This window comes from Thalassophryne amazonica, chromosome 11 (assembly GCF_902500255.1).
Source record: "Thalassophryne amazonica chromosome 11, fThaAma1.1, whole genome shotgun sequence".
NCBI classification, from domain to species: Eukaryota; Metazoa; Chordata; class Actinopteri; order Batrachoidiformes; family Batrachoididae; genus Thalassophryne; species Thalassophryne amazonica.
The window spans coordinates 54,846,816-54,872,305 of record NC_047113.1 but is presented as its reverse complement, the minus strand read 5'-3'; the positions used below and the strand labels follow the sequence as shown (position 1 = coordinate 54,872,305).

At 41.2% G+C, this 25,490-nt stretch overlaps 2 protein-coding genes across 6 annotated transcripts in view; both read left to right on the top strand.

Annotated features, from left to right (window-relative positions):
- Nucleotides 1-2,210, top strand: part of ocrl (OCRL inositol polyphosphate-5-phosphatase) — a 38,940-nt gene extending 36,730 nt beyond the window's left edge. For all 5 annotated transcript variants that reach the window (XM_034181758.1, XM_034181755.1, XM_034181756.1 and 2 more), the window contains one exon: nucleotides 442-2,210. In XM_034181758.1, the coding sequence (XP_034037649.1) occupies nucleotides 442-566 (125 nt within the window). In that variant the 3' untranslated portion in view covers nucleotides 567-2,210. The remainder of the gene's footprint in view (nucleotides 1-441) is intronic.
- A 79-nt stretch (nucleotides 2,211-2,289) lies between these two features.
- On the top strand, nucleotides 2,290-25,390 carry vimr2 (vimentin-related 2). The gene is made up of 10 exons (XM_034181761.1): nucleotides 2,290-2,590; nucleotides 3,278-3,422; nucleotides 4,936-5,094; nucleotides 5,237-5,356; nucleotides 12,241-12,336; nucleotides 15,342-15,473; nucleotides 16,516-16,647; nucleotides 20,154-20,264; nucleotides 20,372-20,496; nucleotides 24,817-25,390. Exons 1-10 carry the CDS (start codon nucleotides 2,484-2,486, stop codon nucleotides 24,857-24,859), a joined length of 1,170 nt encoding a protein of 389 aa, XP_034037652.1. The 5' UTR covers nucleotides 2,290-2,483; the 3' UTR covers nucleotides 24,860-25,390.
- The last annotated feature ends 100 nt before the right edge of the window (nucleotides 25,391-25,490 follow it).

Below are 25,490 nucleotides of genomic sequence, written 5' to 3'. Positions count from 1 at the left end.
AGGTGAGTGAATCGGTCAGAGAGGGCATGTCTGTTGCAATGGCAGATCAGTCATAATGACAGGAAAGTTCCCAGAGTCCACTAGGAAATAGCAGGACCCCAACATATCCAGACGGTGCCTCTCACGCAGCAAGTGAGTATTTCAGGCCAAATATTCCTCTATACACTATGCACCTGTTGATGTCCTAATCTGGATATTTGATTTGTCCAGTTACTTGAGGCCTGTAATTCTTACATGGTTAATGTCCTATTTTTATTAAACATCTTAAAGCTGAAAGTCTGCAGTGTGCAGTGTAATCACTGCATAGTTTCACTGAATCAGTTTTTTGATTATGCAGTGCAGTTTTGACAGAGAGTTGATGGAGTGATTGTTTAACATTACTTCTAGTCTGTACTTCCTCAGGTTTTCTTTAAAACTCTTTGCCTTGCTGTTGTCTTTCAGCCACCCTCTTTGCCAGCCTCCTTATCCGACCGCCTCCCAACTTGTTGGTCAGGCAGACATCACAGGACCGACAGAGAGCCACTGACTTCATTCTGGGATTCCTCATGGCAGGAGATGAGGAGTAACTACAGTCACTACTCCCTTTCATCACTGGAACAGTTTTGAGTTGATTCTCAACTCATCCTGCGAGTTAGGAGAGGAACTGGACCCGTGTGACTCCATTCACTTATCATTTTGCCTACTTTTGGAGAGCATTGTTTTTTTTACCCCACCCTCCGTACCTTTACAGACTTATGTTAAAAGTGTCCAAGAACCAGTTTGTACTTTCTCCAAGTGTGATTTTACCAACTGTTACACTTAAAGTTTTGTTCAGCCTGGCTGCTGGAATTGGAACGGATGCCTCTGCACATCTCTGTGACGTAAGGACGAGTACCTCCATACGAAAGAGCTTTCTTACTGCAGGTGTTCAAGCCAAAAAGAGTGGCGGATTAATGGCTTGTATGAATGTAAAAACACTATGTATAAATGCTACACAAATGATGCAGTTACACTAAAGTTAAAGTAGTTCCCTTACGTTTTAAGAATCAGTGAAAAGGAGCAGACTGTTTTCCGCATGAAAATGGAATGATTGTGGACGTCTTGTCTCTAAGAATGGTTAACACAAATCATGACAATCATTCACTGTGGAGCAGCTGAGGGGCACTTTAAGAAATCTACAAGAAATATTTGCTGTCATATCTGTTGTATTTTAACTGTTATTTATATGCCTTCCTTAAACAATCTGGACACCAGGTAATCCATGATTTATTTTCAGCTCCATGTTAGTTTTAAAAGTGTAGGAGCGTATTACTTTTTTTTTTTTTTTTTTAAAGGATGTATTGTTTAGTGCATTTGTTGTTAATGTTTGTGTTGGCTTTGTGTAAATTTAACGAGCCTTACATTGTGACTTGCTTGTTTCTCCGTGCTGAGTTACTCAAGTGAACGCGCACACTACTAAGTTCCTGGTCAACTGCAGTGAAGATGAGTTGCCTACTGTGGTTCTTAATTCTCTTTAAATGGTGTGGATATAGTGATTGTTCCCCTGTTGACCTATGTGGATGTTTGAGTCTTATGATGGTGCAAGTCTGTGCTGTCTGCAGTATGTTTGTCCTGAAGGTCCATGTTCATGTCTATACTTTGTTTCTAATCACTGTTCTTTTAATGTAGTTGCTGTTCTGGAACATGCTGTTATGGTCAATTATGGGATTTCTTCCCCATATACAATGAATGGTTTAAAAGTATTCACTACAGTTACGATACCAAGTTCAGCATTTCCAAGTAAAAGCTGAAGTTTCCCTGTCATGCTCTAGAATGTGATGTGATGTGCTGTAGTCATGTGTTGCATTATTTATCCCATTCATTAACATCTGCAGATGCATCAGACACAACTGCACTTTCCTTTTCTTTTATTGAAGCAGAGCTATGCCAAAAATACAGATGTAAGAAATTGTTTGTGGCCGTGCTAGATTTTTAAGTTGAATCTGGCACAGCAATCCATCATTGCAATTTATTTATTTTACTTCATCCTAAGAAAAACTGCCCTCATCACACAAAATCTGTTGGGATAAACTGTCCTTTTAAGTCTCATGCCTCTGTATCGGTTTATGTTGTTGTGTGGAATTGCTTTTTCTGTCAGTTCATACAGTAAAGGTACACAAGGTGGAACATGCACTTGTTTAACTTTAAGGTACTTTTAACAGAAATAAAACTGTAATTCTGTTGTCTTGCAACCTTTTCAGTAGCTGCTATTAAATCATTTGTTATGGGAATACTGCTGACAGCATTGTAAGCAGTTGTTCAATGTTTTGATTTGGTGGGATGCACTTTTCGTATATCTGCCAATATCTTACTGACGTTCATGCTATAGTTAGTCTAGTTCATGGCCCGTGAGAAATGTTTCATCCAACTGTGAAATTCTTGTAGAGTGAGTATAAAATTTCCTCTACAGACCATTTGCGTTCATTTGTCTGGTGATCTGTCTCAGTTTGAACCCATCCAAAGCCATGGCCATGCTCAGAGTGTCTTCATACCGCAGGCAGTTTGAGGATAACTGGAACCGAAGCAGATGGTCCAGTGTACCGTGTGCAGTGCAGTATCGTGGTTCTGCCAGGTTAGTTGGTGACTGAGATTGCTAGTATTACATTATTTTTTACGATTCTCAACACATTTACAGGAACTGTAATTCTTTGCCTGCAAGACATTTCACAAGTCAAACTGAAAACGTGATTTGGACAAGTGGCAAAGTGCCTTGGTAGACCAACAAGACGTCTAGTTGTTGTCAAGGAAAAGTCCAAAAGGTTTTATGTATCTCTGACCTGAATGCACAAGAACCTCCAACAGGTTTTATTACCATTTCTGAGTTTTTGTTTTACCTAATTTTGTGGGATTGATTGATATACAATGTTGATTTACAATGATGTGAGGGCAAACGTATGAGGGCAGTTGAGAAACTTTGAACCTGACCCAGAGAAAGTAGGACATGGTTCTCCATGCATTCTGACAAACCAGTATTTCTCAAGACTGTGTGAAGGTTTGACTTACTGGGTACAATGTTGAGAGAAATGTTGGCTTCTCAGAATGCAGAAGATTAAGAACTTCTCAGTTGCCCCTTGTGCACCAAGTAAGCTCCCATAATGTAGTTACAACTGAATGTGGCATCTTTTGAGTGCTGTTTTCATATATGATGTAAATTTATGTCTCAAATACCACACGGGATGAAAATTTCTCAAAGTATTGTGAGTTCGGACCAGTTTTTACCCCCCCCCCCCCTTTTTTTTTTTTTTTTTTTTTTTTTTAGGGGTGCATCAATCAATCGGTGTGATTGCAACATTTTAGATTTTGCAGCTGCCAAGGCACTCAACAAGGAGGGTCTGAACCAGTTTGTCCAAGATCGGAAAATCATCGCTGGCCTCAATGACCGTCTGGTTAGGCTTATTGAGCTGGTAAGAACAGACTAATGCCACTTCTGATGACATTAATGCACTTTGTTTTACTTCTATGTCATGTGTTTTTTGTTTAAAAATAGTGTAGTGGATATATTATCTATGACTGCTAGGATAGGCTCTGGCCCCCCTGTGACCCTTACATGGACTAAGCGGGTATAGAAAATGGATGGATGGATATATTGTCTATAGATGGGTATATTGATTGATAGTTGTAGCAGGGATGGTGGCCAAGTGGTTGCGCTTGGCCTCAGTGCAGAGGGTTCCTGGTTCAAACCCCTGCCACAGTTCTCCATGGAATATGGAGTTGCATGTGGAGGGGTGTTTCAAAAATGCTGTTTAAAAAAAAAAAAAAATCACTGGTGACCCTGAGTGAAATCAAGGGAGCAGCTAAAGGGACTTACTACTGATTGATTTTCCTGTTCAACTGTAAATGATCTAATCTACCAATCACATGGCAGAAACCCAGTGCATTCAGGCATGTGGGGGATCAAGAGGGTAGAAGTTCAACCAATTCAAACATCAGAATGTGGAATAATTGATTTAAAACTGTAGTGGTTCAGAAACTGCTGATCTACTGAGATTATCGCAACCAACCAACTTGAGGTTAACAGAGAATCCCCCCCCCCCCACTCCAAAAAACAAACAAACAAACTGAACGACTGTTTTCTGTGTGAAAAGGTGTTGGCAGACTGAATGGCCAGACTGGTTTTACCTGACAGAGTAGTGCCAAGTAATTCAAATAACCACTCATTGCAACCATTGTATGGAGAAGATCATCTCTGGATGCACAACACATCATACGGGCGCCAGTAGGGGTCACCAAATCTGCATGTTTTCCATATGCACCTGTTGACTAATGGGTGCCACTCCTATCAGTGAAGAACAGAAAACAGGCTACAACGGGCAATCGATTGTTTGCTCACCAAAAATTGAGCAATGGTAGATGGAAAAACATTGCCTGGTCTGACGAGTTGCTACGTATGCTGTAACATCGAGATGGCATGGGCAGAATGTGAAGTTGACAATTTGTCAAATTGTTGGGACCCATTTTTTCAATTCAATTTCAATTTATTTTCGTTTATATAGCGCCAAATCACAACAGAGTTGCCTCAAGGCGCTTCACACAGGTAAGGTCTAACCTTACCAACCCCCAGAGCAACAGTGGTAAGGAAAAACTCCCACTGAGGAAGAAACCTCAAGCAGACCAGACTCAAAGCTCTGTGACCCGCAGACTTATTCACCCGAGGGTGAATAAGAAGTCCCATCCCAACCCATCCTGTCTGGTATCAATAACTCAGGCTCTTGGTGCTGGTTGGGGTAATGGTGTGACACCAATCTGAACCAAAATATGTAAGGATTCTTTCTCGCACCTTGTTGAATCTATGCCCTAAATAATTAAGGCAGTTCTGAATGCACCAGTGGGTCAAACCCAGTACTGGTGGCTCTAATAAAGTGGCTGATGAGTGCGCCTCAGTTCTGACTTGATTTAACGTATCCATGTGGCCCTTAGGCACGTTGTTTTGAGCAGGAGAACGAGTCTCTAGAACGTCAGATTGTGACGCTAGAAGAGAAGCTGGAGCAACAACAAGCGACATCCACAGTTGTCGCTGCGGTCGCTGTGCCTGCCTGCAGTCTGGATGCGGCAGTGAACAGGCTGTACGTGGAGAGGGTGGGTACAACTGGGTGTGCCTTCTCACCTATTTGTGGGACTTGAGTACTTCAAGTTTCATCTAACACAGTTCCACTGAACTCATATGTCCAAGCTATTTAGAGATTACACATCCCTGATGACTAATCTTACTACACTGTAGGATGAGATTCTACATGACACAGAGAAACTGCAGAAAGAGCTGGAAGGTCTGAAGCACAAGTATGAGGTGGCTGTGCAGCACAGGATCCTATTCCAGCAGGAAAGAGAGGAAGTTGCTGAGGTACGAGCACCTTTTCACACCTGTTCTGAGGAAACAAAGTACCTAATAATGCATTATTAAGAGACTTTTAATATCCAATATTAAGTCTTGCCTGTTTCTGACATAATCAGATGGATTAAAATGGACAAAAACCTGTTTACAACATTGGCCTAATGCACAACACATCTTAAATCAACTTCTATTTGATCCTTATCTTCACTGGGGTCTTGAATAAACTTTGGCCCTTCCTGGAAAGAATCTATATTAAAAACATTCTTTAAGAAAAAAAAAACACATAACCAATACACATGCTAATGGTAATTAAAACACAAGCATTTTATTGTAGCCAGTATATTGTGAATTTCTCCTCTGTGAGATCAGTAAAGTTTATCTATCTATATATCTCTCTGAAGTTTTATTTATTTATTTTTTTTTGGGGGGGGGGGGGGGGCTGTTTGTTTTGCTTTATTCTTATGTTTAATTTATTCATTTATTTATCCAGAAGCATGCCTTATCTTTTTTTTTTTTAAAAAAGGAATATTTATGTGAACACTCAGTGAACAATGCTACCAATTTTAAAATGTAAATTGTCTTCAGTGCATACGTTCACACAAGCCAGCCTAGGCTGAAAATAAAGACCAAAATGTAACGTACAGTTTTAAGAACTAATAGGGCACCCAGGGAGACCATGTGCTTAATTTAATACAGTCCCCCTTTCATGTAAAATAAGCCTGGAGCACACTATCATTGACATTTGTTCTCTGATCTTGATATAACAATGTGGAATACGTGAATGTTGAGACAAAAAGAACAAGGTGTCCTTTACAATGTCCTTAAATGAGAATATTAGGTTTTCTTTTCTGATGTCATGTGGTAAGAACTGATGTTATAAGGCAAACGGCTTTATAGGGTAAGATCCTGTGGAAGTTCTGATACCACCATTGTAGAATTTGTGTTGGATGAAGGAAACACAATTTCCTCGTTTTGGCAGTGCAAGTCGTTTATTTCAATCATTAATTCTACATGTTCCTCATTCAATATCGTCGTAGAAGCCTTTATTCACAGAAGTCACACATCAGTATGCAAGACAGCATGTCATATGCATAGAGTGCACATTTGCAACTTTAGGAAACAGCTTTATGTGCACAGAACAGAAAATAGAAGATTGTTCTGCCCCTCGCAGCGGTCCTGCAGGGTCACTGACGGGAAGTCCTTAATGTACGTGTCTAGGCTTGTTAGCACATATATGTAAGAGAGCCAAGACAGGAGGCTTTATTTGTATACCTGGGAACAAAGATCTTTGTCTGCATAGAATACACATTGTGCGCCTCGTCATGCTAGCACATGCGGGACATGGGACACTGTCTGCAGCTCTGCACATCTGGGCATGTTAACAGATCAGAGAGCAGACCGAGGAGCCCTTGATTATGGTGAATTATGTCAAAAGTTGAATGAACACACTCCTTACATTTAATCATTTACTGTTACTCTAGTCCCTTAGCTGCTATGAGACACTCATTAAAAATTCCTGCATTACCTTTGCTCAATTACTTGGTAAAGTTAGTTACTACCTGCTACCTTGTCTTTGGTCTTTTAGATTCTACTATTTTTTTTTTTTAGTAACTTGCCTTTGATCATTGATAGGAGGCCTTGATCTTAATCCACATCAAAATAGAATCAGCTCTGCCCTGGTCCAGTGTCTACCTCTCAACCACATTTTCACTGAAACTGATTCATGTCTTTTTGAGATGTTTTACTGATGAACAAACAAATTATAGTGAAAACATAGGCTTTCCTGTGAAGGTAGTAATAAAATAATGATGCATATGATTTGCTTTTACTTTGTGGTGCACTTTTCACGCAACACTACAAATGACTGAATTGTAATAATGATTGATTTTTGCGATTCTACAACTTACTTACCAATCTGTTACGATGACAACAGTGCTATTTCATAACAGCTTTTTAATAATTCAAGCCACTCATTGTGCTGACACAAATTCAGCACTAGATGGCGGTGTTGTCAAACACCTCCCTGCCACCTTTCCCATCATCCTCCTGGTTAAAGAAGTGAAACTCCTCACAGCTGCTGGTGTTAATCACCAGCAGTCATGCAGTCTGGGTGATTGTCCCACTGAAACCTGAAACACTAAGTTTTCCGTACCCACCCCGAACACATGCCACATCCCATCTCATCCCGGTCAAGCCAGATATCAGGGGGACTTTAATTTCAGCCTTATAGATGTCACATTAGATGTAATGTTGAAATGGTCTCGCAGGCTGTTTTGTAGGGTTGAATTGGAAGCAGCTGCAGACCGAAAAGGATTTGTGGGAAATGGGTAAAGCGGGAATGCAAGAACCAGGAAGTGTAGTGCTTGTATTGCACAGCTCAACCCACAAACCTATAGTTCTCTCCACATACGTAATGGCAGAGAGGGATTGATGAAACTGGCATGAAGCATAATTCAAATTACAATAATGGGGAGTCTGATCCCCCATTCACCCAAAGTGATCAAAGGGATTAATGGGATTATTAACCGTGAGATGACAAGGTAAAACCTTGTCATTCTAAAGTCAGTTTTAAGCAGAAACGAGGTGCTATTCCGTGACGCTTTGAAATGACAGACGCCCAGTGAACACAACAGCTAGCAGCTTATGTAGCTGTGGCGTTCTGATCACTTCCTCTGTCTTTTATGATGAAATAATGCTGAATTTATGTGGAAATGATTGTTGTATAAAAGCTTCAGATGTCTGTCGCTGAGATAGATGATGACTGGATTGCAGTTTGAAGCAGAAACGAGGTGATAATCCGTGAACCGCGGCTGATGACGCATGGGCAGTGAAGGCAGGGCGGACCGATTTTTAGGGGGGACCGTTCGGTCTGCGCCAACGGATCAGATCCAGATCAAACTTTGTCAGGCAACAGTGAGTGCTAGTCTGCGCCTCACTTTTGACCATTTTCCAAGATTTTTCTTGACTTTGACTTTGACCTATGACCTTAAAAACTGAATCTGTTCTTGGCTATCAGGATATGAATCCTCTGTAAAAATGCCATAATGATATATGAAAAATTGTAGTGAGTAGTGAACAGCTTCAGTCTGGCAGCCGGGGACCAACTCCTGATGTTGAGACACATCTTTAGTCAAGGGCACAGAAAGGAGCACAGCTCTATGTCCAGTTACAGATACTATGTACAGTAGTGTTCAGAATAATAGTAGTGCTATATGACTAAAAAGATTAATCCAGGTTTTGAGTATATTTCTTATTGTTACATGGGAAACAAGGTACCAGTAGATTCAGTAGAATCTCACAAATCCAACAAGACCAAGCATTCATGATATGCACACTCTTAAGGCTATGAAATTGGGCTATTAGTAAAAAAAAGTAGAAAAGGGGTAGTCCGTGGGCTAGGGTGGGTTACCGTGCACCCCCCCAGGACTCATCGCCATTGGTGTTTTTTGATGCTCTAGGGTATATAAAAGAAGACTAAAGACGTTAACAGTGAAAATTTTGGGATGCAACCACCCTTCTGATAGAAATTCTAGAGTAACCCTCAAGAGATTACCCAAAAATGCAAAAAAGTGTGTGTTTTTTAAACCTAACATTGTAGCTTCCTCATACCTTTATTGTTAACAGCAGGAAAAAAAATGTTGATTTGCCTCTATGTGGACACCTTTTGGATGTACAAAACAACAAACTAAATTTAAATCTCATCTACTCGATGAAAGATGGGCATTTGAAGCCTCTGTGGACTGATAGAGGCTCCAACTGCCCATCTTTCATCTCTCAGCCGTTTGCTTCAGAAGGGGTTTGTAATTCAGGCAATGAAATGTATGACTTTTTCCAAATGCCATCTTGGTAGTTTACCCTCTTTACATGCTGCCACAGGCTACTTTGGCAGGGAGGAAGTGAGCCTCTGTGGACTGATGAGGAAATACTGCTAAAAAGTCTTGTTGACATTTATATTGATGACAACACTAGTGACTCTGTTGAAGATATTGACCAGGCACAAGAAGAGGCATATGATGACTTTGAAGATCTTTATGATTAATGTAGTTTTGCCCAAGTCATGCTTTTATTCATATGTGTAACTACTGTATAATAATTATGTTCTATTTTTTATAGTTACCATAGCATTTTGTTCAGTAACCTTTTATGCAGCTGTATTCACTTTAATTGTGGGCAGCATAGTGTTTAGAGTAAGAGATGCAAACACAATGCTCTATTGTCAGGATGTAAAACATCTGATATTGCATACACAGAACCACTGTCTATTAAAAGCTATTGTCAATATAATAAATAATCTGTATTTACATGGCAGCCATATTTAATTTGTTGATAAATGCTTTTCATTTGAATGGTTTTGTCATTTATAAAGTGATCAGAACAGCAGTAATAAAAGGTTTATACCAGAATTCACCTAAATAGGCTTATTTGTGATATGATAATAGTTTACTGTAAAAACCAGAATGGGGGTGTGGTCTGCATATTGGCTGTAAATGTGTCAAAATACATCACAGGAAAGTCATTGATGGCTTAAATTGTTCCCAAGACACTGTACTCAAGAGCTAAAGTCAATAAAATCCCAAATTGTAGGTACAAGTAGCTGCCAAAAAACCTTTGGGTTATATTTTTGTCAAAACTGCAACTATAAGTTAATGAATAGACAGTATTTTGTAAAACAGCTACTGTGTCTTAAGTAGATGAGATTTTTAAATTTAGTTTGTTGTTTGGTACATCCAAAAGGTGTCCACATAGAGGCAAATCAACATTTTTTTCCTGCTGTTAACAATAAAGGTATGAGGAAGCTACAATGTTAGGTTTAAAAAAAACACACATTTTTGCATTTTTGGGTAATCTCTTGAGGGTTACTCTAGAATTTCTATCAGAAGGGTGGTTGCATCCCAAAAGTTTCACTGTTAACGCATTTAGTCTTCTTTTATATACCCTAGAGCATCAAAAAACACCAATGGCGATGAGTCCTGGGGGGGGAGTAACCCACCCTAGCCCACGGACTAGGGGTGTTCACAATAATAGTAGCATCCGCTGTTGACGTTACAAACTCAAAACTATTATTTTCAAACTGCTTTTTTAGCAATCCTGTGAATCACTAAACTAGTATTTAGTTGTATAACCACAGTTTTTCATGATTTCTTCACATCTGCGAGGCATTAATTTTGTTGGTTTGGAACCAAGATTTTGCTCATTTACTAGTGTGCTTGGGGTCATTGTCTTGTTGAAACACCCATTTCAAGGGCATGTCCTCTTCAGCATAAGGCAACATGACCTCTTCAAGTATTTTGACATATCCAAACTGATCCATGATACCTGGTATGCGATATATAGGCCCAACACCATAGTAGGAGAAACATGCCCATATCATGATGCTTGCACCACCATGCTTCACTGTCTTCACTGTGAACTGTGGCTTGAATTCAGAGTTTGGGGGTTGTCTCACAAACTGTCTGCAGCCCTTGGACCCAAAAAGTACAATTTTATTCTCATCAGTCCACAAAATATTCCTCCATTTCTCTTTAGGCCAGTTGATGTGTTCTTTGGCAAATTGTAACCTCTTCTGCACATGTCTTTTATTTTACAGAGGGACTTTGCGGGGGATTCTTGCAAATAAATTAGCTTCACACAGGCGTCTTCTAACTGTCACAGCACTTACAGGTAACTCCAGACTGTCTTTGTTCATCCTGGAGCTGATCAGTGGTGAGCCTTTGCCATTCTGGTTATTCTTCTATCCATTTTGATGGTTGTTTTCCATTTTCTTCCATGCGTCTGTTTTTTTTTTTTTTTTGTCCATTTTAATGCATTGGAGATCATTGTAGGTGAACAGCCTATAATTTTTTGCATCTGTGTATATGTTTTCCCCTCTCCAATCCACTTTTTAATCAAACTACGCTGTTCTTCTGAACAATGTCTTGAACGTCCCATTTTCCTCAGGCTTTCAGAGAGAAAAGCCTGTTCAACAGGTGCTGGCTTCATCCTTAAATAGGGGACACCTGATTCACTCCTGTTTGTTCCACAAAATTGACAAACTCACTGACTGAATGCCACACTACTGTTATTGTGAACACCCCCTTTTCTACTTTTTTTTTTACTAATAGCCCAATTTCATAGCCTTAACAGTGTGCATATCATGAATGCTTGGTCTTGTTGGATTTGTGAGAATCTACTGAATCTACTGGTACCTTGTTTCCCATGTAACAATAAGAAATATACTCAAAACCTGGATTAATCTTTTTAGTCACATAGCACTACTATTATTCTGAACACTACTATATCTGTAATTGGACTGTATTTATTGGCTCAAACATCAGACTGGTCAGTGTGGTTCTTTCAAGGTACAGAGAACAAAAGTTGTACCATATTTCTAGCTGCTAGTTGGCATTCTCAAAGGCAGCAGGAGGACTAGATGGACTTTTCTACTACCGTCCATCAAGTCTCTGTCACCCTCCCAGCAAGCCTCCACAGCTTTGCCACCAAACCCCCTCTGTGTGTGTTCAAATATAAAGGCTACATTCACAAAGTTTGCATTCAACTCCCATTAATCTGGTTCTTCAAAAAGAGAAGGAAGCACTAAGAACTCCTGCTGGCGGATGGATCATTGGACAAGTTTTTACTGTATGTTATAGCTAATCTGCTTCTCCTTGGATCTACCTCTGCATTGCGGTATGTACTTGCTGTTAATGAAACCAGGAGGATGGGCCTTGTAAGGGGTGTTTTAGGTAGCAGTTACTTTTCCATTTTTTTCAAACATGCGTGGTGTGTTTAAATTTCTAAGCTGCACCTCATCCGCTAGTTCAGCACTCCTCTCAGACACCTCCACAAATTAAGTTGAACCTATTTTTACCTTGAGCGTGGACTCTGTTAACTTCATTTTCTCCTTCACTGTGCAGGAAGTGGATGCTGTGACAGCAGAGTGTTTGGCGCTCAGGGAGCAAGTGGCTATCTACGAGGAGCAGCTGGCTGGCATGGAGGCCCGGCACAGGACGGTGAGAGTGCATGGGGGAGATGCAACAAAATGCAAAGAATTTATAGTTTCTAAAATGTTGCTTCTAAAATGTTGCACTTAGTCCACACAGGGGTGTTTGAGAAATGCCCATAACTGTGGTGACAAACACAGCTGTGACAACCTCGGGCACCTTGCTGAGAAGGTGCAGCCAAAAACAGCCTTGTAGTGATAGAGGCTGCACAAAAGTGCATTTCCTGGCGAGTTCCACATGAAATGTAGTCCAGTAAGAAAGCTGCATGTATGGTCATGTTCACTGGTATATCTAACAAGCGTGACTGAGTATATTGCTTGTGTGCACACATCCTGTTCTCCACCTCATCAGGAGATGACAGACACGCCTCAGTATCCGATCAAGAGGCCGCCAAAGCGGTGACAACTCTATCACACTGCGTTTTTCTTTCTTTTTTGGGGGGGGGATATGCTCAATAATGTGCAGTCCACAAAATGCGTCTGAATTGCAAATGAAAACAGACATTCCCTTTGTTTTAGTAACTGTTGCCACTATCAACATTTACAGGTAACTCGTATTTCCCTGCTAAGTCAGTGGCTATGCCATTATTTAGGTGGTGGAAAAATGAAAAGACTGCAGCTCTGTAACAGTTACATTTTTTTTGTAATGGGTATTTTCTTTTTACACTCGTGTGGTAGCGCTTGTAGGGGTATTATGTTTGGTTTTATGGACTTGTCTGTCAAGTCTGGGGACTGCCCACTGCCTCCCCCTAACAAACCACTGTCTTGGGTCATGGATGGCAACCACCCAGGCAGAAATCCAGTCAATTTTACCTCTTGAGGGTAACCATCTACATGTGCCACAGCCTGGTGAAATGTGGGCATCCCCCTGTTATTTTCCAGTTACTGTGGTCCTCAACACTAAGGCACCTACATGCTGTATCACATCCATAGAAATACACCACTTTGCCAAAATATTGTAGAGGACACTCCCTGACAGGTGATACTCATCTTAGCTTGTCCATGTTTGAGGGTGATTCTTAGACTACGGGCACTTATTATGTCCTTTGATCATATTGTATGAAAAACAGAAAAAAGGGGAAATTTCACACTTTTATAGTTATCTTTACAATGAAAGTGTGTTAAGAAATTTGTTCTAGTAGTCTATGATGACTTTTTCACCTTTTTTCAGCATCATTATATGCAAATATTGCCATTTTGTGCTTGTCCCACACCCAGACTTTTGATCTTCAATGATAAAAATGAATGGTAAAGAAACGTTTTTTTCTAATGTTTTAAAATATCTCTGAATAAAATATCAGTAAAATAATCAAAACATAATTGGGGTATTCAATGTCATACAACTGTTGTGATTTTTTTAAACAAAATGTAGTTGTCCCACACTATTGCCGTAATTTCCACCACAACACTGTAATGTCCCTTTAAACAGTTTGTATGAAAGATTGTTTGGGTAGTTTCTATGGAGATAAACAGTGACATCAGAGCACATGTATATAGCGCCAAATCACAACAAACAGTTGCCCCAAGGTGCTTTATATTGTAAGGCAATGGTGTGGTGGAAATTACATTTACAAGGTCAGTAGTGCCCGTAGTTAAAGAATCACCCTTGAACAAAATTCTTGGATTTGATCCAATTTGGATCAAACTTGGTGGAATGCTTGAGGGTCAGCCAACGTCAAAAGGATTTGAATTTGGGATGCACATTTGAATGCACATTACTGGTACTCATGGTGCTTGGGCATGCTAATACTAAATTATGCGCAGCAGAAAACACAAGAGGAAAGCAATGACAGATTGTACGTAAAGTGTTTCCCTCTGCTGTGCATCAATGATTTTTTTGTGCACATACAAGCACGGTGAGTACCAGTTATGTGCACCCCTGATTATACACTAATATGATGTCATCATATATTATGTTTCTATTCGGTGTTTCGCAGTTGTAAAATCTCATGCCGTCTGGCGGTCCGTGACTCACGCGAGAGATTGTTTCCACAGAGTTCCGGTTTAGGGCACAATGGAAACACACCTCATGAGCATGGACAACAAGACAACATGAAGTTTATCACAGGTGCTATACCTCCTCTAGATAACCCTCTCAATTTGAGAGAACGTGTCATCATCATAATCGCTCATGAACTTGCTGAATCAGATTCTCGCTTTGCCATTGTTTACATGTGCTGTGAGACAACAGAACTCTGCTGGCACCACGGTGCATTTTGGGAAGTGTAGGCGGCCGCTGGAGGCAGTATGGGAAACGACGAAACACCAAATTGGTCACATGACCTTTGACAATGGGTGATAATGGAAACCTTTTACTCCTTGGTTCATTCAAAGAGAAAATTATCTTTTTTGATTTGTTTTCCTTGTCCATTAAGCATGTTATTGTAACTTCATGGAACGTGCACTAATTTCAACGACCTCTGAGAACCACATATTACAGTATCAAAAGCTACGTTTACATATATGGTAATATCCTGATCTTAATCTGATTACAACCATATACTGAACAAGACGCAGCCGTGCAAACAGCATTTTCTGCTTATCTTAACCCAACCAAGGTCATAATCAGAGTGGCAATAATCTAATTAAGAGATGATTATTTGGGTGCATTGTAGATGTAAACAGCTTAATCAGACTACGGCCTTGTGTTGGAGTTTTACTAACATTTTGCAACACATGGGACACTTGGGATGTATTGTGTCTGAGTCAGTCAGACTGTGCACTGTAACATGTAAACAACTCAGTCATTTCAACAACTCGTGTGAACACCATAATCTAAATATGGTCTTATTTTTTTTATTTATTTTTTTTAGAATAAGGTCAATATTTGCATTATTGCTGTCCATCTAAAGGTAGTCACTGAATCACAATTAATTTGCATGGCTTTGTGTCAAACCTGAAAGGCACATTTTTCACTCTGAGTGTCCCTTCTTTTATTTCTTACTTAAGGGTCACAGAGTTGGAAGTTGAAAGCCCTCATGTTAAGAGATGTTTGTACTGTGTGTTGGTGAGCAGGCAGTCGAAACTCTGCTGGAGCCAGCTAAAGGAGTGACAGGAGCGGCGGCAGTGATTAAATTAGGCAGCCCTGCCATCACGCGAGCATTGGATATAAAGGAGTACTACCACCAGCTGGCCCAGCGCCTCCAGGTACAATAATGTTACATCCGAAAACATAAAAATGTCATTAGTAGAAGTCTTTTTTTTTTTTTTTTTTGGTGCCAAATTCTCGACAGCATATTGTGCATCTTTTTTCTATTTTGTGTTATTTGAGAGTTGCAGCACTAATGCCCACTTGAGATATGCGTGCGCGTCTGTGTGTGCGAGCACATGGTCCAGAAAGCAGCTCCCATCCTCGTCCTCTTACTGAGCAGTTGGCCCGTCCTATTTTCACCACCTTCATTCCCTCTGAAGCGGCCGGGTCAAGTCCAGATGTAAATCTCCACTTTCACAAATCATGCAGTGATACTCCGGGTGTGTTTTCTTTTCCTCCTTCACACACACCACCAGGGGAGAAACTGAGAATCATAGGTGCTGTTAGGGATCAGAACAGAGCGCCTTTGTCTACCTGTGTGTGCGTGTGCATGCACTGCAAGTGCAGAAGTGCTGCTGTGGGGTCAGACTGAAGCTCCTGTGGGTCTGACCCTCCTGTGGGGCGAGGATGTGTGTCCAGTTCAGAGGTCAGGGATGCAATCAGACTGCTGGCCGCCTTCCCAGGCTCCTCTGAAATGCTTCTGTGGAGAGCGTTCATGTGCCTCCATTGCTCCATTTTGCGTGTATTATTTATTATTATTTTCATTTGTGCGTCTGTATAAACGCACAGGTGTGTTTCTCTGAGCCTCATGTTACTCGATCCTAAACGATTCTATCTTTCCGTATCACCACCCGGTGTGTTCCTTTGCCAGCTGGACGCCGTCCTCTCGGTGCCTGGCCTCCATTATGAGCTGCAATTGTGTCGACGTTGAAAAGATTGCTATTGGGATTGAACCGTAATGGTGATTACTCGCTGGCTGACTTCCACACACCTGTGCATCCTCATATTGCGCATTTCTGCTCCGCCTGGTTCTGTTTAACCCAGAGTTCAGGAAACAAAATGTCACCGTGCATGATGGCTGAGCTGCATATTGCAAATTCTGATCGTATTTTTTAAAACTACATACTTAGACAAATACTTTATCTTTCTTCTTTGCAGAACGAGTGTGGTGCATCCTCAACTCCTATTGTTCGCAGTGCAGATGGAAAACGAGTGGAAGTGGGCGGATCTGTAGGGCCAGCGTACAAAGAATTGTCAGAAGTGAAGGACATCGATGAAATGAAGCTGCTGGTGAGTGAGTGAGTGAGTGAATGAGTGAGTGGCATAGGTGTCAGCCTGACTCCAGAAAGGGCAAAGAGGGTGCAGGTTTCTTTGTAACCACCAACTTCACCAGGTGATTTCTCTGATTAACAGCAGACAGGACGAGTTCATCGATTAAATCACCTACAGTGTAAAAAGTTTGACAAATGGTTACTTAAAAAAACTGTGGTAACAAAGTGACACGTAATATAATTGAATAGATTTTACGTTCTACAATTTTGAATACATTAACTAAACTTAAACAAAAAAATTAAGTACATGTTAATAAAAGCAGCAGTTGAAATGTTTTGGATTTAGTAACAGCACACCAAATGATGAGTTATATTGGCAAAAAATATTTAGTAAATCCTAGTCAATTTCACAAGGAAAGCATTTACACTGTTGTTCTTATTTATCTCTGCCTAACATATTTCTTTAAGTTTTAATTTGTATCACAGGACTTTAAATCTATTCAATAATATTTAATGTCAGTTTGTTGACATACCCAATATCCTGACCGAACTTAAATAAACTGCAGTTTACTTAAGTTAAACGTATTTAATTAAGCAACAATGTGCTAGAATATGAGTCAGGCGGGGGTGGTGGACAAGTGGTTAGTGAGCTTGGTTTCAGTGCAGAAAGTTCCTAGTTCAAGCCCCGCCCCCGCCACATTTCTCCATGTAATGTTGAGTTGTGTCAGAAAGGGCATCTGTTGTAAATCCTATGCCCAATCAATTCCTTGTGAAATTGACTAGGATTTACTAAATATTTTTTGGGGCGAACTAACTCATCATTTGGTGTGCTGTTACTAAATCCAACACATTTCAACTGTTGCTTTTATTGACATGTACTTAATTTTTTTTTTTTGTTTTGTTTAAGTTTGAGTAATGTATTCAATACTTTTTAATCAAAATTGTAGAACTTAAAATCTATTAAATTATATTATGTGTCACTTTGTTACCACAATTTGTTTTTAAGTAACCATTGGTAAAAAAAAAATTACAGTGTGGTGGAGTTTGTGGTTACAAAGAAACCTGCACCCCCTTTTCCCTTTCTGGAGTCGGGGTGACGCCTATGGAGTGGCCTTTCTGGTAGACATTGTTATTCCTACCACTGATCCAGATCTTCCAGCTCTACAATTCCCTACAACAAAAGAGAAAAGTCCTACATCCCACAACTGGCTCAGAGTCAGTTACGATCTATTAAATCAGAGGTAATACTGAAAATGGATGGTTTCCTACAGCAGTGGGAGGGAGCGGAGAAGCAGCTGAGTGACAGTGGAGCAACAGTGTGGTAGATCCTGCTGACCGGAGTGTTTACTCTGCGGACACATTTGGCAGGAGATGTGAAAAGACCAGCTTCAGCTCAGACAGGATTTATTAGCCCGGGTTATTAAGTACCGTCTTTCACAGTGCCTTCAGTGTCATAAAGGTCGTAAAACTTCACCCACTGTCTGGAAGCTTCCGCTCCAAGTGGAAGAAAGCAAATAAAACTACATCAGATCTCTCTCATCCATCCAACAAACATAATGGAAAAGCGCCAATGGAACAGGTTAATGAAACGGAAGGAGCACGGAGAAAGTGGTAGAACAGAAAACTATGATTTTGGTGAAATCACCTGCTGACTCCTGGTAACTGTTAAAACTCCTCACAATTCTCTTCCCGATCCATCAGCAGCCAGACCGCAGCTGACGTCTAGCCACATCTGTAGCGGCCGTGGCAGTTTGGTTCTCATTACTGCAGCTGTACGGCCAGCTCTTTAAATAAACAGCGCCCTCTGTGACTGCAGGAAATACGCTCACAGCATCTATTTTTTTCTATTATATGCAGCACACAAGCCCCAGTTTTGCACAGTTCGGCCTGACGGACGGACAGCATGGCCTGATCTGCTCTGTTTCCTCTCTCTCATGGTCGCTTGCTCTCTCCCTCTTCTTCATTGGCCGTGATGGATGCCTCAGGTCTGGTTTCTCACTGAGCCACAACATGGTCAAACAAACAGATTGCAGTGAAATCAACCCTGACGCAGAAATGTATATAATAGAATCGCCACTAATGGGTCTGTGCGCGCTCACACAGCCAGCAAGACCTCACTTATAACACGGGGCTGATTTGGAGAGCCTGTGAGTCTCCCATCAGGTCGAGAAGTCATCATCAGCACGCCTGAGTAGTAAGTGGGTCTTCCTCTGCTCTCGTAATCTTGCTGAAAGATGAGCACGACTGCCCGGATCTCCATCTGGCTGTGACAGCTGATTGTTGAACTTGTGTGATTGGTGTAATTACTCACGGCAGCGTGGCGTAACGCAGACACAAGGAATATGATGCTCGTGTTGCCGTGTGTGGTGAAAGCCTGGTTTGTCTGTGTCGGTCAGGACCTGCTCAGGTGATGAGAAGAGCATTCAGACACCTGAGACAGAACAGCCTTAACAACATTGTGTTTTAATTTATATCACCATTCCTCAGATGTATCTTTAACTTGAATATCTGTATAAATTTTCAGTTGTTGGCTGTCATGCGACATAGAAGTATCAGTATCAGTGTAGCCTGCAAGGGCCCTATTTTGACAACAGGCACATAAATGAGCGTTATAGAGGGCGCAGATTTATCACTCAGGAAGAGCATCTGATGTAAAACTTGAACCAAGTCAGAATGCAGATACGTCCTTAAGCTGTGCTCACATTAGCTACAAGTGCCAGCGACACGCAGTTGGTTTTGTCGCTTGATGGGTATTCAAAGGAGTGTGCACGCTTTCTTCTCTGTAAGATGTCTGGTTAATCACTTCAGAGGTGTTATCTGGTTACAAAAACAACGTTTTTAGATTTAGAAGTGTTCATTTCTGGCCAAATGTTACAAAATATATGAGAAATGTATTTGATTTATATGGAAACAGCTATTTTGGGTCATATTCCACAATCTTGGATTATTTTGTTTGAGCAAACAACCAGCTGATGTTACACTAACTGTTCACTCAGTTTGGCAGTCATCGTGTCTTTTGCTCAGTATTTGCATAAAATAGACTGTCACCGTAGCTTCACAGTGGATCTCTGATCTTCTCTGGCGAATTAAGCAAGAAGAAATTACATATATTATTTATAAAGTGATGGAAAAGGTCACTTGTCAGTAATGCCAACAATGGTTGAAAGCGATGTTTGGTTTAAATGTTTTGCTGTTTTTTTTTTTTGAGTGCCCCTGATTGCTGAGGTTCCCCACAGCGGATACGGTACACATCTGCATTGGGACTGGGCACAAGTTTTATGTTGGATGCCCTTCTCCTGACACACCTCCAGTTCCCCTCGAGGAACAATGTTCACAGCTTCTTCTCTTCCCAAGTAGTCTCCCTCTTCAGCACTAATCAAGACCCAGTCTGCTTCACTTCAGAGATCTGAGAGGATCAGCTGTGCTCACAGTGGCAGCGGGAGTGATCTTGTGTTAAAAAAATTGGTAGTTGCTCAGTTTAAAATTTTGTACCCATAAAGAATGAATTTAAATGTGTTTCTGCAGATTTCAGAGCTCCATAAAGAGCTTGCCAGCCTTGAAAAATGTGATGTAGAGTTGGAGGACGAAATGGCAATGAAGGAAAGCATATACTCAGAAGAGGTTTCAGACTTGGAGGTATGTGGACTGATAATTACCGTATAATGTTAATATCCAGTGGTACTGAGCAGAGTTTTTGTCCTGTTCCACTTTTATATGTGCCTTTATGTCGATGTGTTACTCAGTGTACAGTAGGTGAAATGAAGCAGCAGCAAGTTGATCTCCAGCTGCAGATGAAGGAGCAGTGTGAAGACTACAAGGAACTTCTCAGGGAGAAGATGGCCCGAGACATAGAAATTGCTGCCTATAGGTAAGACAATCTGCTTAAAATTTGATAAGCAATTACATATGTTCCATGTTGTCAGTCTGTTCATTAATGTAGCTCATTTTGGTTCTTGGAACTGGAAGAATGGCTCCAGCAGATTCCAGGAATATCATTTGAGGTCTCTGTGTAGTCCTAGCAACAGCGAAGATGTTACAGAGGACCTGCAAACTCCCAGGCCTCTGGTAGAGATTATTATATAATCAAGCTATTGTCTTGGTTTAGTTTTGCAGTGTCTTCTTGGACTCGGCCATCAGGGTCCAATCTGTATGTGGTGAAAGTGTCAAACTTGTAGAAACTTACAGTATCGCAGCAGTGATGGTCATGTTTCTGTGTCTTCAGCCTTTGAGACTGGGAGATGCCTGGGAAGAATTTATGGAGTCTGGAGGCCACTGGACAGAGGTGTCTGATGATGTCAATATCTTTGCAGGAGAAGGAATTTCCATGTCTTTAGTGTCGTGGTGCTTTTAGTCTTACTGTGTGATTGAGAGACTTGAATGCTAACCAGTGACCTGAGGTGGAGACTGGATGTCTTTGGTCCTAGGTCTTTTTGGAGGATCATTGGGTACTGATGGAAAGACTTTGTGTCAAAAGAGCAGTTACTCACTTACATGATTTTTTTTGGCCATATGGTGCATTTCTCTGGTGTTCTAGCACACAGGTGCCTCAGTACTGAGGACCCCAGTGGTTGGAAAAGACTCGGCAGACATCCACATTTCACCTAGCTGTGGCAGATAAATGGTTTCTTTTGAGAAGTCGGCCTGGACCAATTATCTGTCTGGGTTATTGCCATCCACAACCCAGATGTTTTTGTTTTTTTTTGCACTACCAGGGTGTGTTCCCAAACCTGTGCTGACCTGAGGGGTAGTGATGGGCACACTTGAGCGTATGAGACATTTGCTTCCAACAAAAACACTGTACATAGTGATTTCAATGATTAGATTCTTGTCTCTGATTAGCAGTGTTTAGATCATGAAGTCACCTACTGTGGGCTCTGATTGAAAGTAGAACCTCCAGGCTCCCAGTCTCACCTAATATATTTTATAGATTTTCATCTTTACTCTTGACGGTCAAATGAAAATGGTCTTTTTCCGCGGCACTGAAGTGTCACATTATTTTTAACTGCCAAAGAAAATTAACCGTAAAGTAAAAGAATGTAGTTTATAATCAATCACTGCTTTCATTAGATCTGAATGAACTTGATGTTCTATTTGGACATTGGTTATATAAGACACATGGTCACAGGCGAGAGTGCGGCGCCCGTCGCCTTCATACGTCACCGTTTTGAGTGACAGTTCTCCCAAAACATGCTTAAAAGCACAGTGAATAATTCCATAAGGTCCTGTGTGTCAGAAAATATTTTCCTTTGTTGTCCGCCTTCGTGATGTCACTTTGACATCCGCTGCTTTCGTAATGAGATATTTGTGCAAACAAAGGGCTGACTTTAGAGTCCATTTGGGGTCAGAGGAAACTGCTTCTGAATACGAAGCAGCTTTTCCTGTATGTGACCTTGAAGATGTTTTATGTTACTCCCTCCTTCCACTGCTCAACTATCTGCCATTGTGGGATGGAGAGTGACGCACGTCAGCTATCTCAGCCCTCCCTGACACGGACTTCCTCCTGCGACTCTTGCGGCCCTTCCACCTTCTGCCCTCCCCAGGAGGCCATGCTGCAGGCCTCAGAAAGAGGCAGGAACACACAATATCTCATTAGAATGGGTAAAGAGGGCTTCAGTCTGTCAGAACAGCGCCCTGGGTCGCCGCCAGCTCTTTTCCACGGCGGCCTGTTAATGTCAGCTCACATCTCCACACACATTTTCTAATTTGCCACACTTTTAATACCTTCCTGTTACCCAACCGACTGTCCCAAAGACATTTAAAGCAAGGCACACAGTCGTCGCCAACATGTTTTCTTTCCCACTCGTTGCTGGCTGGATGTTTCGTCGTCCGTGATTAAAAGCATGAATAAGAGATGAAAACGGTTCTTGTTTACTCATTCTGCGCCACGGCCGCCTGTCTGCAGAAGAGACCTTAATGACCCCAAGCAGCCATTACCGGGCGGCTTATCGCCTGTGAAAGCATCTCAGTGCTGTTGTTCAATGCTAATGTCAACCATATTGCGCTGTAATTCTTTCTGCACTTCACTGCCATCTGTTCATGCTGCTACATGACACAGCAACAAGTTCCTCACTGGATATAAGATCTTGCTTCGCTGTGTGAACACCTAGCAGAATTTTCGGCTTGATCAATTAGGGTGCTGATTTTTGCTTCTGGACTGCATTTGGACTGTATTTATATAGCTCTTTTCCATCTGCATCACAAGCTGAAAGCGCTTTACAATTATGCCTCACGTTCACACAGACTTACTCGCACACCGATGTCAGGGTGCTGTCTCCACAATGAGGACACAGCTGCAAATTTCACATGCTCAAGTAATTTGCACTAATATTTCACTTTCAATTTGACTTTGACCTGAAAAGTCAGCATCCAATCACAAGCGTGTAGGAAATGGAAACACCTCTTAAGCCTATTAAACGTGTTAGTTTCCTTTTTCTACACAAACCACCGTGGCCTTGATGGCCACAAGATCTGTATTATAGTAATGACATGAACTGACAAATGTGCTGATTTCAAATTTCCACATGTTGAGAGAGATGGCTAGAAAAAAAGAAGTGTCTGATTTGGCTACATTCATACAAAACTCTACCTGCATCCCAATGTATATTTGAATTTTAGAACGTAAATACTGTTAAACAATCAGAATATAATTGTTTATTTCACTGAGTTTTTAAATTTCTGTGGAGAACACACACTCTCTCTCTCTCTCACTGATCCCATTCACTGTGTACTCAGCTGGGCTAGGCCACACTGTCTTTATTATTCACAACTAAATTCCATCATAACACTTTCTCCTGGTTTGTATGGGTTTGGACAGCTGTGAAGCAATACAAAGGTAATGATTTACTTCTCCAATTTAGTATATTTCTGTGTAGAAACACTGAGTCTCTCAATGACAACCCCACCTGCCCCTAATTCATCATCAATCCAGTGTCCACTAAGCATTCAGCAGGTGATGGACATGTCTAAAACATATAAAGTTACATTTTTAATTGAGCTGGTGCCTTAAAGTGAACATGACTTGAATGTGGTTGTCCTCTTCATATGCCATATTAATTTGGTGTTACTTGATTGTATTTATTGGTTTTGAGTTATTGTGTTACCTACCTATCAACTAACCAGCCCTCCCACCTACCTACCCACTCTTACACCCAAGTACCCACTCAGTCACTGCATTTTACAGGGTACATGCCACCTCGTAATTGTACAATATGCCATAAACAGCAGTTTGTTGTATGAAAAGAATAGAAGTAAGTTCTGTACAGGCTTTGAGGGGCAGTGCTTATCTGCAGATATATGAAGCAGATGAGTCTTCGATCCTTGCAGGATGGGACACCAGCCCATTACAGATGACATCCCCAGCTGATACTCATTCACAGCTGGGTGAACTGGGGGGTCAAGAGTGTCCAGTACAAATATATTTCCTTCAAGTAACTGTGAACTCATTATCCAAGTAGTGACAGAGCTGGTGGATGAAGGCCAGTCATTAAAAAGGCACACAGGATCAGAACTGTACCAACATGTGTTGATACAGCCTGGCACAGTCCAGTGTGGTACACATTGAGCAGCTCAGCATGGGCATTGCTCATGTTGCTGTCATGCTCTCCCACATTTTAAAACAATCACGTAACTTTACTTTAACGACAAAATAACTTTCAGTTTTAATCACATTTTATTACCCTGCATGTCAGAGCTAATGATTTACAACACTGTTGTGGCTGACTTGATTTCACCCCACATCTTGTTACCATCTGTAGTCTGAGCACTGTGACCATGACATCATTCCAGCACAAAAGTTTTTCTTCTTATTCATTACTTCCCATGTATAGATTATTGACACTTCTGGTCAGGTTGGTTCTCAGCTCAAATACTAAGATGTTTGCGCTTAATTAAAAAAAAAAAAAATAATCAAAACTTAATTGTATGAAGAAAACAAATGTGGTTGTTTGATTTTAATTGCACATTCTGAGCTCTTCACTCAAGTTTCTACCAATCAGATGTCAGCAAGTGCATGTACAAGCTCTGCACTGACTTTAGTGTTTATATAAGCACATGCTGATATTTTTGAAATGGTCTACCTAGCTGAGGGAGTAAAATATCCACATTAAATGATTGATCTTAATCTGGTTCACACAAATGTGCCTGGTCTGCAATCTCTGAGGTTGCTTTTTTCTGTTTCTGTACAATTCAGGGGTCTGGTGCAGGAAGAGGAGGAGAGGCTGTGCCACCTGTGACTTGAAGCTGGGGACTGCAGCTAAGTGCTCCCTCACACACGGATTACAAATGGAAAATCAAAACGCAAAAAGCAGACGCAAATCAGCTCTAGCAGGAAGCTTAAAGTACCACGCAGCAATTTAAGCAAATGTAAACTCGTGAAAGATTAATTCCATCTGGAAGCCTAAGCTGGGCCATTGATAACAGGTCGCTGGAAGATGACCCCGACACTACAAGAAGGATGGACCTGTCTGAAAGTGGTAGGAGTGTTGGGGTTGGGCTGTGAAACCATGAAATGTCTGGCAGGGGTACTTTCTTAAGTGCATTCAGTCTATACAAGCTTGCTGATATGATTCATAAACATTTTGTCCTCTCTGCTGGACAAGTCACACACAGGCATGTGTGCATGCTAAACTGTGCATTCCCTTCTTGATACCACCTCATCCTTCACTCAGCCACAGTCTGATAACAAAGCTCTTAACCTTTGCCCTCTCCACTGTTAAATGTATGGACAGCTGTCACTCTCCAGAAACACTGGGGGGGGGCGGGGGGGGGGGCAAAGCTGTTTCAGCTTCCTGTCATGTTCACAGTATTTTTTCTGCTGTTTTTATGTGTAACCAAAAGTGGAACAGGTCAGCTGTGCAGCGCCTG